We start from the raw sequence: 15381 nt of genomic DNA on the forward strand, positions 1-15381 counted from the left end.
CGGGAGGATGCGGGCGGCGGGCTCGGGGGCGGCCGGAGCAGAAGTGGGGCCGGGGAGGCAAGGTTGGGGAGATGAGGGAAGGAAAGGTCAGAGGTAAGCGGAGGCCGCAGGGCGCAGGTCGGGAGGCAGGAGCCAGGAGCAGCAGGGTCTCGCTGAGCCCTCCCGGGATCGGGGCCCTGGACCTGGACCGGCTGCCTGTTCACCTCGGGCCATCACACCCTCTGGCCTCAGATCCCTTATCTCCAGAATGAGGAGGTTGTCCTCAATGACAGCAGAGGTTAAGCTCTGACATTCCAAGGCTCCCCGGGTTGCAGCTAGGTCACTAGGTCCAGCAACAGCCCTCCCAGAGCCATCGTGACAAGGTCACTCACTCCTGGGCTGGGAGTTCAGGCCAAGGCAGTGCTCTGTGCAGTGTCAGCATCACTGAGCCCAGCTCCCATCTCCATCCCAAACACCTCCTCCTCTGCCCCTGCTTCCCACACTCCCAGCAGCTCAGTTCAGCTCACCCCACAACTCAGCCTGGACTGAGGCATTGCCCCTTCCAAGCCAGCCCACTTCCCTGGGGCTCTGGAAGCCAACCCCACCTCCTCCCAACAACCACCACCAGTTGTGCCAGTCTCAGCAAAGAGCTGTCCCACAACCCCAGTGAGGCACCTTCCCATCTGGAAAACACAGTGCCACCTGTCTCCAGAGCCCCCAGGGGCTGGCCGAGCTTCTGGGCCAGGTAAGTACCTACCACCTAGCCTGGGCCCCACACAGTTCCTCTTGTTCCAGGGACCTCCCCAGAACTTAAAGGGCCACACTGTGTTCTCTCAGATATTCTATAGGCTCCGAGATCACACGCCTTACCCACTTTCTCAGATACACACCAACATCTGCCCCAGTCACACAGACACCACCTTGGCTGTGACACCGAGTCACATAAACACTCCAGGTGAACATACCCTCTCTCACACATACTGATTCTCACCCACACAGCACCCCTCTTAGTTACACACTCATTCAGGCACAGACATCTTTTCACTCAGTCCCCAGAAAGACTCTGAAATCAAAAGCCTGTCTCCTTAGAGAAATAAATTATTTCTCCACCCTTGCTAAACACCTACCCAAACTGCGATACTCCACACACGCTCACACACATACATGCACATGTGCATCTCACTCCCCTTCTGAAGGGAAATGGAAGAACCGTATAGGGTCAAATGCAAAATAGGGGGAGGTTTTAAAATAAAAAAAAAAAGAAAGAAAAATCTCAGGAAGAATGATTCATCAGTCTGGAAACTGTGACGGCCAGCTGGACAGACCCAGACAGACACGGAGGATGCCCGCCAGAGAGAAATAGGGCAGGACACAGGCCCAGAGAAGGGAGCAGCTAGGAGCCTTTGTTTTTTTCCCTCTCCTTCCTGTGATCTCTCTAACAGAGGACAGTTGGAAGCTTCACTCCCATTTTACAGAAGGAATAACTGATAACTGGATAAGAGAGGAAGAGGCTCAGTGTCCTGGATCCAGACAGTTGGATTACCCAGGAATGCCAGCTCCCCAGCCACATGCCAGGGAGCCCCCCACCTTCTGGCCTTCACACAAGCCCCAATGAGTGAAGGGAGTGAAGGAGACGTGGAGACAGGGCTGGCAGCGAATGCTGGAAATGGATGGGGACCTACTGTCTAGACAGCCCGGGCCCTAAGCTGTGTGGCTTTCTGGGTCCTTCCCTGGTTAGTCCCCTCCCGAAGCTTTCATGTGGTCTGGCGCTGTGGTCCCGGGGTGGGGCAGCCTAGACCCAACTGAGATTCCTTGTTTCCTTGGTCACATTCCCAGCTCCACCTCTTGCTCCTTAGAGAAGAGGGCAACGTGAGCTATGCCAGAACACCCATATGGAGGTGGAATCAGGCTCATCCCTGGCTCCATCACCTCACGCTGCCGTGTCCACAGCTTTAGCAAAGGGCTGGCATCTGCGTTCTGCTGCCCCTTCCCCCAACCCCGGCCCAGGCATAGTCCTGCTGGAAGAGCCTGTCACTGCCATCTCTACTCATCATGACGTGTGCCTCTCCAAGTTGGCTATGGCTGGGCACAGTGCCCAGAATGATGCATCTATGTAAGGCCTAGCCCAGACAGACCGGGCTCCTTGTTATTTGTAGGGTGGCCCTCTGTTTTTCAAAGAGGAGGATCCCCCTCTAAGGCTGGATCTGGGGAACAAGACAGGGGAAATGATCCCCCTGTATGTATGCTCACAGATAGGCCCTTGGCCAGTGACTTCTCAAATACACCTAGGAGTGCACACGTGGACCCTTTGATACCATCAGTCCTGAGTTCACCCCGTCCCCCATGTGAACACGCTGATCCATAAACACAAGGAAAGACACAAACAGAGAGAGACACAAGCTCAGAGTCACAAACACATCCGGAGATATATAAACACACTCCAGTTACATAGACACACAGAGATAGCACATGCACCCCCGAGCCACCCAGTTTCCAGGGAAACGTACTCCCAAGAATGTCCGGAGTGGGGCCAGGCAGGGCTGGGCTTGGTGCCTTGCTCCAGAGATGAGACAAGGAAAGCCTCAGCTCCCGGAGCCCAGGGGAGGGGGAGTGTTAGGGAGAACACCCGTTCCTTTGTGCCTCTGCCTACCCCTCCCCAGGCTGCCAAGCTTCTGAGACAGGCAAGCCCAGACTAGAAGGCTATGGGAGTGGGAGGGAGCAAAAGGGAAGGGGGTTTGGGGTCAGAAGAGAGTGGGAGGGTACATACTTGGCAGGGTGGGCTCTTGGCTAGGGAAGAGTTAGGGGTCACTGGGGCCACAGGAAATGCCTAAGAATTCCATCTTGACCTAGGCCCTCCCTCTTCTCAGGGAGCTAAATGATGCTCTGGGAAGACTTGAGCTAGAAGTGTCTTACAGAGCATCCCTTCCCCCACCCTGCTCACCACACACAGGTTCTTGCTCATGAATGCGAGGGATCTGGGGCTGGGGGAGTAAGGGCTGGGCTCTTTCTCTAGCCTTCTTTGAACTCTGCCCGCCCTTCTCCTTACTGCTTTACGATCTCTCTTCCACACACCCAAATCTTGGGAAAGATGTTCTCTTTGAGATCGAACGGGACCATCAGGAACCAGATGGCATCACAGCCAAAGCTCCAACTTACAAGAGTGCCTCCCATCATCTCATCTGGAGTCAGAGAACTCCAAGCCCTGGAGAGCCAAGGGCCTGCCTACTGCTGCTGGTGGACCTGCCTCTCTGAAGCCAAGTGTCCTCCTCAGTCCCCAAGGCAGGAGGAAAGGAGGAGGGAAAGGCTGGGTCTCCTGGGTCAGCTGTGAAGGGAGTGGCATCTAAAGAGACCCTCAGGGATGTTAACAGAAGGAGAGGAGACAAAGGAATGAGTGGGATTTCCACTGCAAAGGAGCTTCCGGCCAGTAAGAGGCGAGTGTCCCCAGAAAACAAGGGCAGGACCTTACTCCTGCTCAGGGCCAGGCTTGGCCCAAGGCTCCTATCCTCAGGTCAACCCCACCTCTACCCTCTACCCCAAGTCACTTTTCTCAGTCCCCTAACCTGATGATTCACGGGATCAATGAATGCCCGAGGCAAACACACCTAGGCCAACCCCATGACCCCATAACACTGGGTCATGGTCACTATATTACCTAGGGGCCCAGTTTTCAGAACTGCCTAACACAACAGAATGGCCTGTGGCTTTGGGGAACAGGGTGCTAACCATATCACAACCCCAAAGCTACAGTCAACGGTATTTTAACAGGAGTGAGCAGCATCCTCAGCTCTCACCTTTGCTCCATCCCCATCAGAGGGTATTAGGGTTAGTCCTACCTTCCCACCTCTACGTCTTCTCAGAGCCACTCCTTCTTGGCCTCATGAAACAATGACAGTTCTCCTCGCTGCTGTTCCAATTGCTCTCCCTTAACCATCACTAATGACCACTGCACGGCTTCCCCTGCCCTTGGAATGCGCTCATCAGAACCTCTCTCTCTCTCTCCCCCCACCCGCACCCCCGAAGAGGTGACCACAGAAGAAAAGCAGGTTGAAGACAAATCTGGATGCTAGAGGAGTTTGGGATGATGTTGAGGCACCCAAGCAGCCCACCAAGGCTATATGGCCACTCAGGCGGTTACCATGGCAACCACCACAGCAGGCTCCCCCTGCCCCCATCACAGGCTTGTAAAGCTTGTAAAGCGGAGGGCAAACCTTACCCTGAGTGAGCCTGGTGGGCTGCCGGATGGGGAGCCCGTCAATACTGCAGGCATTGCCACAAGGGTAGAGGGTGAGGGTGCCCCGCACGTTCTCGATGTAGCAGTGCTCCGGAGCCAAGCCTGGGCCCTGCAGGGAGATGTCCCTGGCTGCGGAGCCAATCACCGTCTTCCCTGAAGACAGAGAGCAAACTGAGTCAGAGGTTGAGGAGGCAGGGCCAGGGCCAGGGGGGCGGCAAAGGGAATGTAATTCCACCTCCCACTTTGCAGAGGATCCTGCCTGCCTGCCACTGGCCACCCCTTTGGGCCCCAGAGGCTGGTGGAGATGGTCAGCGATAGAAGCTCTGGGCAGGCAGCGAACACTCTGGCTCACAGATGGGAGGACCCAGGGGGCACAGAGCACCCAGCCTCCACAGACGGGAGGAAAGTTCTTGTCCCAGTCCTCCCTTCAATCCTTCCAACTCCTCGTCCCCAAGTCCTCCATCATGTTCCCTCTCTCCGCTCCTCTGAACCTGCCATCTCTCCTTCTTCTCGCCCCCCCCCCCCCTCAGCTTCTCACCTGCAGCCTCTGCCCTCCCTCACCCCGTCTCCTCTCCGCTGCCTCGCCCCACCACCCGGCTGCAGCTTGCACAGCTCCCCCTGGCAGCGCCCCCGGGACTGGTATTTGGAGAATGTGGGGAATGTAGAATCACCCAGGCAACAAGTGCAGCCAGGAGAGAAGAGAGCGGGCAGAAGCTGTGCGGGGAAGGGGGGCTGTGGCAGGACCTTATCTTGGGAGGTCTGTGCTTCCTCCCACTGCTGCCTTGTCCACAGGTACCTGCTCCCATGCCAGGCATCACCCTGGAAGGGGGCCCCTTTCTTCTCAGCCACACCGGTTGCTAAGAGCAATGTGCTCTCCTGTTTCAGTGCTCTCTTCCTCACCTCTAAACTGATCTTTAATCCCAGTCATGGAGCCAGATTATCTACCAAAGACAGCAGGCAGTCCAGGGGGGACAAGGGAAGCAAGCTGGTGGAATCTGGGGGCCCGCAATTTGGGGGAGGCAAATGTTGCAGACAAATGGCAGGAGGGAGCAGCCTGGGTGGCTCAGCGGTTTAGCGCTGCCTTCAGCCAGGGGCATGATCCTGGAGACCCTGGATCGAGTCCCACGTCAGGCTCCCTGCGTGGAGCCTGCTTCTCCCTCTACCTGTGTCTCTGCCTCTCTCTCTCTCTCTCTCATGGATAAATAAATTTTAAAAAAAATAAAATGAAATGAATCAAAAGTGTGATCATTTCAATTAAAAAAAAAAAAATGGCAGGAGGGCCCCAACACACGCCTGGAAGCCAGGGCAGGAATGCCTGTAAGGATGGAGGGGTGGCAGGTGGGCCGCGCCTCCAGACTCACCTTCCTCCAGAGGCAGAAGGGTGATAGCCGTGCTCAGCCGCCCACTGCCCAGGCTCACCAGATGGGGTTTGTCCGTTTGTACCTTCAGCCCTTTGCCTGTCTCGATCAGGTCCAAGGGCCCTTTCTGCAGGAAGCGGAGGTGGGGGATAAGCATCATCAAAGACTTTAGGCCCAAACCTGAGCACCCGAGTCCCAATCACACCGACACTCTCTCCAGCACTTGCCCTCTCTGAGGGCTCTGGGAGTGTGGAAAGGCTTTAGCACAAAATCTTGCATGGGGCATTATTACACTAAATTGTAATGAGATCTGAATCTAGGCCACTAACTCGTCCCACTGGATTTATCTCGAGTCTTGGCTTAACTGCCCCCTTTGTCTATTAAGACAGAAAGTAAGGAGAGTAGGCTGGTGCTGGGTAGGAGAAGGAGTTGCTGCACAGGAAGGGCCAATGCAGACTCCTCCCTGTGGACTGTCCATGGCCATCCACTTGGCCACTTCTTGCCTCTGTGAGACTCAGTCACAGGGCATGGATCTAGGAGGGGGACACAGCCCAGGGTCAATCTATAAACCGCTTCCTGACTTCCAAAGGGTATATTCTGGGTGAACCAATTAACCTGATTCAGATAAAGACTTAGCCTTAATAGGCTTGGGGCTGGGGGAAGGGCCGAGAGGAGCTGCTTGCTGCTCTCATCCCTGGGCTGGGACCACAGGTAGGTGGAGGAGCCAAACCCACCCTCTCCAACAAGCCCGCTTGCCCCTTGGCCTTGACCCCACTCACCTTTACCATTGCTTGGGTCTTGCATCCAGGGCCTACCTGGTTCCTATTAAGAGTATCCATGGTCCTGGGGCTCCAGAGCTCCTGGGGACAGAGCAGAAGGCGGGTGTCAGTGGGGAGTCCAGGGAAGGAGAGGGAAAGGAGGTTCTCAGGGTGAAGGGATGGAGGACAGTGCCAGGCATCCTCATTCCCAGCACGCTCTTGAGGAAAGAGTGAGGCAACTCAGGAGCTTCTCCGGGGAAGGCAGCGCCACATCTCCAGCCTTGCACAGACACTCAGCACACCAGTCCTGACTCTTGCCACCATAAACACACAGAGGCCTAGAGGCCTGGCCTGTATGTCTATGCTTTCTTGCCTCTGACACCCAGGAGCCAGGCCTTGGCAGCAGAGGACCCTCAAATACCTGGAGCCAGAGGTAGGGTGCAGAAAATCCACCTCAGTGAGGGAAGCCAAGTCCAAGGAACTCCCCCAGGGACACAGGCAGCCAGAGGCTCCCCCAGGTAAGTGGCAGGGTTGAGTAGGTCTCTTTCCTGGCACCTTCCCACACCTTCCCCTCAGCTCCTTTCCTTTTGTCTCTTTTCCCCAGGGGTCAGAACAGGGTGTCTGCTTAAAGAGACACAACAGGAAAAACTCAACAATTCTAGCCTTCTATAGTCTCAACTCCTACACCCTCTCTTCCCTGGAAAGCCACCTCACCCCAGACAATCAACAACCAAAAAAAAAAAAAAAACCCTCAGTGGTGACTAAGAGAAGGAATACAGTTTTCTAGGGTTCTTAATCTCATCTGGTGTTGTAGGAAGCTTAGGACTTTATTTTTTATTTTTTTAGGACTTTATTTTTTAAAGATTTTATTTACTTGAGATAGAGATGGAGACAAAGAGAGCACGTGCACATGGGGGGGGTGCAGGGAGAGAGGGAAAAGTAGACTCCCCACTGAGCAGAAAGCCCCATGTGATGAAGGACTCGATCCCAGGACCTTGAGATCATGACCTGAGCTGAAGGCAGACACTTAACCAACTGAGCCACCCAGGCGCCCCCTTAGGTCTTTAGAACCAAGGATAAAGTAGATTCCAGAGCCAGAACTTGAACTCTCCCTACCAGTCCCTTTGTCCCTGGCTCACAGTTTTGGGGACCTGAGAAATGTGAGGGACCTCTGGGCACTAAGGTGTGCCTGCATGCCCATCCCTTGATCATCTTGCTAAGGTAGATGCTTCCCTTTTGCTGCAAAATTGGGGCTAGGGACAGCCAAGAGAGTGTGGCTGGCCTCAGGAGGGAGACCCAGGAAGGCAGGGCTTCCCTCCACTTTCTCTGCCAGGCATCCACCAGGACCCGGTGACTTGGGAGAGGAAGTGGGGGCAGGAGCCAGCATTCCAAGGAGTGTCTGACCCTGGCAGTAGGGCCCAAGGGCCTGAGCCATTGAGTTACTAATTTTACTCTCCCAGCTTCCACCCTTTCCGGACCTGGACGGCATCATGTCCGTCACTGTGTCCACCCAAGCTGGCGGAAGAGAAACCGGAATAGAGCCTGGGGCCCACCCCAACTCGGCCTGGGAAGAGGGAAGGCAGAGGCCGTTAACCTACACCAAGCTCCAAGCTGGCCTGGCATCTCCCCAGGAGATCTGGCCATGGGGAAGAATTTCCAGGGTCAGAGAGCCTGCTACACTGTTTCCTTCCACTCAGGGAAATCCCTCAGCATTCTCTGAGGGAAGAGAGGTGCCACAGCAGGTCAGGAATGGGGAGCTTACATCAAACGGGAGTAAGAAAATAAAACAATAAATAACGGTGCAGGAATGGCGGGATCATTGTTTAGTGGAAAGACCTTCAGACCGGGATGCAAGAGCCCTAAATTCTAACCCTGACTTTATTACGTATTAGCTGTGAGATCTTGGACAAGTTACTTAAATTCTCTAAGTGTCAGGTCATTCTCTATAAAAGTGGAATAATGATTTTTTTTTTTCACAAAAGATTGTCTGGATCACTGCTTGCCTGTGGCTAAGGGTAGGATGGGGAGTGACTATAAATGGGCACAAGATTTCTTTTTGGCCTGATGGACTTGTTCTAAAACAAAACTGTGATGACGGTGGCACAGCTCTGTAAATATATTCTAAAAATCATTGACCTCACACTTCAATTAAGTGAATCAGATGATACACGCGTTATACCTCAATAACACTTTAAAAAAAAAAAAGATTGGAGATTCAGGTATTATGTTAAATGACACTCTGTGAAGTACAAAGCACCATAAACATGCCAGGTGTTGGTATGGGCTTTAAGACCTAGTAGGGATGCCTGGGTGGCTCAGTGGTTGAGCGTCTGCTTTTGGCTCGGGAAATGATCCCGGGGTCCTGGGAGCCTGCAGGAAGGTGCCGGGTCCCTGCAGGGAGCCTGCTTCTCCCTCTGCCTGTGTCTCTTGCCTCTCTCTGTGTCTCATGAATAAATAAATAAAATCTTAACAGAAAAAAATAAAGATCTAGAACAAGTAAGTCACTTCACCTTTATCTGTCAAATTTGTCACTATCACCCAGTGAGGCAGTTTTGGGTGTGTTCATTAATTTACACCAAAGAGGGACACCGTGGTGGCTCAGTGGTTGACCATTTGCCTTCGGCTCAGGTCATGATCCCGGTGTCCTGGGATGGAGTCCCACATCGGGCTCCCCACCCTGGAGCCTGCTTGTCCCTCTCCCTATGTCTCTGTCTGTCTCTCAGGAAGGAAGGAAGAATGAAGGAAGAAATGAATGAATCTATTTACACCGAAGAATTTCAAGTGGAGATAGACTGTAAAGGAATAAGATCGATGGGGAACAAGTGATGAGAGGAGAGAGGGAAATAATAAAGTGAAAAGAGAGGGCGAGATAAGGAGAGGCGCAGGGAGAGACAGAGAAGATAAGATGTGGGGACGTATGGCCCCAGCTCAGAAACTCAAGCCAGGTGAAGTGGAAAGATACCCTGGACCAGCGGGCGGCTCCCGGGCGCGCCCTGACAAAGGGTCTCCGCGCGGCCACCTGGGGGCGCCCTCTCCCCGGACCCCACCCGAGCCCGCCGCCCAGCGGCGCTGCGCGGGGGCGCCCACCGCCAACCCACTTCCGCGGACAGGGCTGCCCACGGCCCGGGCGGTAATTACCCACCCGAGCGCCCCGCCCGGTCCCGCTGCCAAAAAAAGGCCCCTGCGGCGCGAGGCCGGCTCCGGGAGGAGGGACGGCAGGGAGGCGCCGCGGTCCCCCGGGCTCTCCGTGGCCGCCCCGCACCTCCCGGGGCGCAGGGGGCAGGGGCCTGGGAGCCGCCGCGCCCCCGAGGGCCCCGCCACGGGCGACCTGCTGGGGCCCGGCCCTCCGGCCTCCTCGCCCCGCGGGGTCGGCCCGCGCCCAGCGCTCTCCGCCCAGTGGGTGCCCGTCGCCGCTCGGGAGTCGCGGCACCGAATCAGGGTGAAGGGAGGCCCGAGAAGGTCTGCAGGCAGCAGGCACCGGAGGGAGTGCAGGCCCCAGACCCGGGCCTCCCCGGCGTCCCGCTCCCACGCGCCGCCTCACCTGTGGCCCAGGGCGCCAGCCGACGCCTCGCCCCGGGCGGCGCATGACCGTGCCCCGAGGCCGCGGGCCGAGCCGGACCCTCTGCGCCCGCCGCCGCCTTCGCCTTCCCGACGCACATCCGCCCTCGGGGAAGGAGTCGGGACGGGAAGGAAACTGAGGCCGGGGCCGCGGAGGGCGGAGGGCGGAGGGCGGAGGGCGGGGACCGGGGAGGGGTGTGGACAGGCCGGGGCGGAGGGAACTTGACAAGGGGGGGTCGGGGGTCTGCGGCGGGGAGGCGGGGAGGCGGGGAGGCGGGGAGGCGCGGGGATGGGCTGGATGAAAGACCGAGACGGGGTTGAGGGAAATGAGAGGTGGGGGGTGCACGGGGGGAGGAGATGGGGGACAGCCCGGGGCACGCAGAGCTGGGGGGCGGGGGGCGGGGGGACTAAGGGGAAGGGGCGCCCGAGGACGGAGAGGCCGTCGAGTGAAGGGCACGACGGCCAGGGGGAGCCCTGGACGGCACAGAGGGCAGTGGGGGGAGCGGCCGGGGCGGGAAGCCAGGGAGGGGAGACTGAGGCAGGCCGGGCCCAGGAGTTGGGGCGCGACCGCAGGCCAAAGAGCAGAGGCGCTGAGCGGAGGCTGGAGGCGGGGGGGGGGGGGGGGGGGGCTGCCGCCAGGGCGCGGCTGGTCGCTGGCCCGGGGCCCGCGCTGCCCGGGCCGCCAGGTGGGACAAGGCCGCAGTGTTGGGCCGCCCCGCCCGCCGCGGACGCCGGACAAGCGGCCTTTCTTCGGCCGGGCCGGGAGAAGGAGCCGCTTGTCTGCGCGGCCGGGGGAAGGGGCGGCCGCCCCGACGCCGCCCGCTCCCGGATCCCCACGGGGCAGCGGCCTGCAGGGGGCTGAGCGCGCACGGGGGTGCGGGTGCGGGTGCGGGCGGCCGCCGTGCGGGCGGGGGCGGGGGCGCGGGGGGCGGGGGGGCCCGTGCGCGGCGCGCGCCCCAGGTCGCGGCGAAGGCGGCCGCACGTGCGGGGGGGGGCGTGGGGGGCGGGCGCGGGGCGGGTCCGCCGCGTGGGATGCCCGGGCGGGGGGAGCCTGTGTTTGTGCGCGAGCGGCCCGATGAGTCAGCCCGGAGCCTCCGGACGGCTGAGCTAACGGGCCCAGAATGCGGCCCCGCCCCGGCTCCCCGGGTCCCCCGCCGGGCCGCGCGCCCCCCGGGCCCGGCCCCGCTCGCCCCGGCCGGGCGGAAGCGTCCGCGGGCTCCTCGGCAGCCCCGCGCGGGCGGCCCCTCCCCGGCCCCGCCGCCCGCCTCCCCGGCCCCGCCGCCCGCACTTCCCCATCCCGGAGGAGCCCGGATGACGGGCTCACCCCCGCCTCGGGGAACTCCGCTAGGGATTCGGATCCCAACCCCGCGGGCGTGGCGGGAGCCTGGACTCCCTCCCCGAGGGCGCCCCACCCGGCCTCCCGGACCCCTGAAGATGCGGGCCGCGGAGGAGGGCTCGGGACGCCCGGGACGCGCCTCCCCCCCCGCCCGAGCCCGCCCGAGGGTCGCTCCGGGGCCCGCACTGCCTCCCGGATCCGCACACTCCTCGTCCGCAGGGCGGCCCGCGCCGACACGGCCGGAGATGCGCAGGGGCGCGGCTCCCCGGCGCTCGGCTCCGCATCCCGCGGCGGCCGGAGGGTGGGAGTGTGCGGCCAGGGCGGCCGTCGGGGCGCCCGCGGGGGAGCCCGAGCGGGTGGAGCGCGAGGGCCCCCTCTGGCGGCGGCGCGGGCGAGGCTCGGGAGGGCAAAGCCCGCCGCGGGCGGCAGGGCGGCAGGGCGGCAGGGCGGCGGGGCCCGCTCCCCACAAAGCCCTGTCGGCTGCCGCCCCCACCACCCATCGGGGCGCCCCCTCCTCCTCCAGGCTGCTTCGGGGCTCCCTGCCCAGAGCTGATCCGAGGGCTCCCGCCAGGCCCTGGGACGCCCCCTTACCCAGCCCCAGCTGCGCAAATGGCGAGACCCGCGGGCCAAGGGGGAAGCGCGTCCTTACCTCGCGGGGGCAGAGGGGGACACCGGTCCCTTCGCCGGCTCGGCCGCCGGGGCCTCAGGCTCTGGAGGACACTGTTGCTTTTTCGCTGGGAGCCCGCGGAGTGGGAGGAGAGCGAGCAGGTCCCGCCCCCCGTCCCCGTCCCCGCCCCCGCCCCCGTCCCGTCAGGCCAGCCAGAGAAGACGCCCTTGTGGAGCTGGAGCCCAAGGTCCCCCCACCCACCCTCTCCCATAGCAGCACCTCCCCCCACGCCCCCTCCTGCACAGCGCCCGCTTTGTTCCTCTCTGCAGCTGGGCTCTCCGCTACCGTCAACACACACACACACCCTCCTCCTCCTCCCTCCTCCCCTCCCCTTCGGACTCCCCTGCGGACTCCCCTCGACCACCTCCACCCCTAGGCCTTAAGGCTCTTCCGAGAAAGGGTGTTCTTGACAATTTCTCACTCTCTCGCCCCCCCACCCGCCCGCTTCTTTTTAAGCCTTAGAGGCCTGAGTCCCCCGTGGCTCCCAGTGAACCTCCTGTCCGCAGCTCTCCAGCATACTCTCAAGATCTCCAGAAAGTACCTGCTGAGGGTACCCCTTCTCCTCACCCTATTCCAAGCCCGACGTGAAGAGCTGTAAGAGGGGTTGGTAATCCTGCACATCAGGCTTCACAGATGTTTTTCTAAGTATAGTATAGGTATAAGACATGTTAAAGCACCATGCAAAGTGTAAAGCACAGAAACGTGAATTGAATCACTATCCTGCCCCCGTCCATGTAGCTCCCCCCTGCCACCACCTGCTGACTTACATACAACTAGGGGGGCAAGCTATAGGCAGACGATTGAGCACACCGTCCTTTAGCAGTCAGTGAGGGCCTCTGTAGGAGTAGAGGGTTAATAAGGGAGAAAAGGAAAGACTAAAAAACCTAAGAGGAGTCTAGAAGCTCCTCTGGTTGAAGCCCTTGGTCATCTCAACCCCCACCCTGAAATCCAACGCGAGACAGTGGATCCTTACCTTGCAAAGCCAGCTCTTGCCCCCGGAGACTGACTGGAGAGGCCCTAGGGAATGGACCTCAGGAGACTGGATCTCTTTAACCTGCCCTAGAAGGATCCCCTGAGACTCCTCCTCGCTGAATGAGAGAGCAGAAGGCCCCCACGCCTTCCAGCTGGGGCAGATAGCAGAAGATAATTTGCCCTCTCTGGGATGAACATATGTTGTTCTGATTCAGTGGCTTTAGTTTGTGCCCTCTCTCCCTAACCCGGGAACAGCAGGAGGCTGAACTGCAGGAATCTTTGGTCACTTATTGACAGGGCCAGCATTAGCAGCGGCCCCCCAGGGCGGGAGGCTGGGGCTGACTGGAGCCAGGCAGTGGACGGGAGGGGGATGGGGAAAGACACTTTGCAGTTAGCAGCTGTGGCTCACAGAGGTCAAACAAGCAAGGCTCCACTCCAGCCTGCATGGTGGGTACCAAGAAGCCTCAGGATTTGGGGGATGGGGAGGAAGCCTCTTATTCTCCTTCTCTTCATACTGTTTGAGGCTCACGAAAGTATTTTGACTCCGGCCACCTTTTCATGAGGCAGATCACAACAGCAATTTTTGGACTATTCTGGTAAAAGAAAAATCCAAAACTATTGTATCCTGTGTGCCAAGACCCAGCACTTGAGGGATGGGGCTCTGATTGGGGTACCTCGGAGTCTCTTCACAGAACTGTTTCACAACCCCCAGATCTTCTTTACCATCTCGGTCAGGAGGAATTTCAGGGAATGATGCAGCCTACCACCAGGCAGATGATGCTGAAGGCAGGGGGTTGAAACAGCACCCAACTTCTGTCCTCCCACCCAGGGACCAGCTGACCCCATGATAAAGGCTCTGTGCAATGTGTCCTCATCCTGCTGGGTTGAGGCTCTATGTTCCCACAGTTAGAGCACTCAGGGGACTACAGACCTACCACCCCCACCCTCCACCCCCACCCGCCGCACATCTGGAGCCCATCAAAAAACTCAGTGCTCTCTCACAATTACGCAAGAGGTCGAGCAGCTGGGAGCTCAGGAAAGGGGGAGGAAGAGAGAAGAAAGCAGAAAACAGTTTTCCAAGCATGCTTCAGACTTTCCGAAGTGGAAGCAGGGGGAGAGGGCAAAGGCTGGGTGTGGAAGGAAGAGTGGATTTTTGAAGGCCTTCTGCACTTGGCTGAGTGTCAGGAGTCTATTTCCACGTCCCTCCTGCCTTTGCCTAGGCACATTTCCCACCTCTGCCCCTCCTCTCCAACCGTGCCCCTTCCAGCCCCAGAAGGAGGCGATTATTGCTCAGTACAGCAAGCGACCCCTGTAGCTTCACACCTTCTAAAGCTATCCTTTCTGGCCCCTGTGGATCCTGAACTCAGGCATCATTAGTGTAGGTGTGGTGGCAGCAGTGATGCCAACTAACTTCTCGCTGCATCCAACTTGGGAAAAAGTTCAAACCTTTCCTCAGCAGGAGCTCTCTCCTCAGCTTCTAGAAATTGCACAAATCCAGGCTTAGACCCAAAGCTGAGACACAGAAGCTGAGTGGGCATTTTGGGTAGGGCAGGGGAGGGGCGGGGGAGGGAGAAGGGGGGGAAGACTGATCTCATCTACCTCCATGGCTCAGGACCTTCCTACGAGCTGATCAGAACAAGCACTGATTTGGGCAAATAATGGGAAACAAGACCTAGATCCACTTCCCTAATTGCCTTGAAATTGTTAATGCCTCTTTTTCACCTAGCCCCTTTGGTTACCAACCTGATCACACAGGGTATGCTTATGGGAGCTTTTGAGAATTGGACTAAGCCCTAAAGAACCATTTAGCCCCTGCCCTGTGAACAGCAAGGCCAAAACCCCGTCTGTCTATGGCGGGTGGGGGGATCACTCCCCAGTGATCCAAGCTTGTGAAAACTGCCCAGTTGCTTGACCTCTTGTGTTGGTAGTACTGTCTCCCTAAAGGTTTGCCTCCATTGTAAACCCCTAACCCCAGAGGGTAAGATGTGAGACCGACACTTGTAGAGATGCTTCCTAACCTGGGTAAGAGCAATGAATGGCAACCAATTACTTGTGGAGCCTCTAAGAGTTTCAAAGCTCTATAGCTGCAAATAGATTTACCAAAGGAGGCAAGAGGGAATAGAGGGAGAATGGGTGCCCTGAGATGTGCATAGTAGAGGAGAGTGGAGTTTTTGCTTTCTTTTGAGAGACTCCTCTGAAGCCTACAAGACAGACACCTCTGCTATCATCAGCTGTAGAAAACACTTGTCTACTTTAGGAAAAAAGTCTAAGTAGGTACAGCCAATTGCTTCTGGTTAGACTTTAATCTTTTTTAAGATTTTATTTATTTATTCATAAGAGACACAGAGAGAGGTAGAGACCTAGGTAGAGAGAGAAGCACACTCCCCACGAGGAGCCTGATGTGGAATTCGATCCCAAGACCCCAGGACCACGACCTAAGCCAAAAGCAGACGCTCAACCACTGAGCCGCCCAGGTGCCCCTAGACTTTAATCTTGAGGATGGGGGCTTTTCCTATTTTTCT

The 15381-nt window shown here is 58.2% G+C and overlaps 1 protein-coding gene across 50 annotated transcripts in view; it reads right to left on the minus strand.

Moving 5' to 3' along the window:
* PHLDB1 (pleckstrin homology like domain family B member 1) overlaps positions 1 to 13154 on the minus strand; it is a 46411-nt gene extending 33257 nt beyond the window's left edge. For 16 of the 50 annotated variants that reach the window (XM_072729596.1, XM_072729592.1, XM_072729593.1 and 13 more), the window contains exons 1-4: positions 9868 to 10164; positions 6348 to 6428; positions 5572 to 5695; positions 4193 to 4363 (exon numbers count right to left, since the gene is read on the minus strand). In XM_072729596.1, coding sequence (XP_072585697.1) covers positions 4193 to 4363; positions 5572 to 5695; positions 6348 to 6428; positions 9868 to 9912 — 421 coding nt within the window. In that variant the 5' untranslated portion in view covers positions 9913 to 10164. Of the gene's footprint in view, positions 1 to 4192; positions 4364 to 5571; positions 5696 to 6347; positions 6429 to 9867; positions 10165 to 11869; positions 12149 to 12860 lie in introns of those variants that run through there. The other 34 variants (XM_072729634.1, XM_072729626.1, XM_072729617.1 and 31 more) reach the window with 11 other exon arrangements.
* Between the last annotated feature and the right edge of the window lie 2227 nt (positions 13155 to 15381).

This window comes from Vulpes vulpes, chromosome 12, assembly GCF_048418805.1.
Source record: "Vulpes vulpes isolate BD-2025 chromosome 12, VulVul3, whole genome shotgun sequence".
Classification (NCBI taxonomy): Eukaryota; Metazoa; Chordata; class Mammalia; order Carnivora; family Canidae; genus Vulpes; species Vulpes vulpes.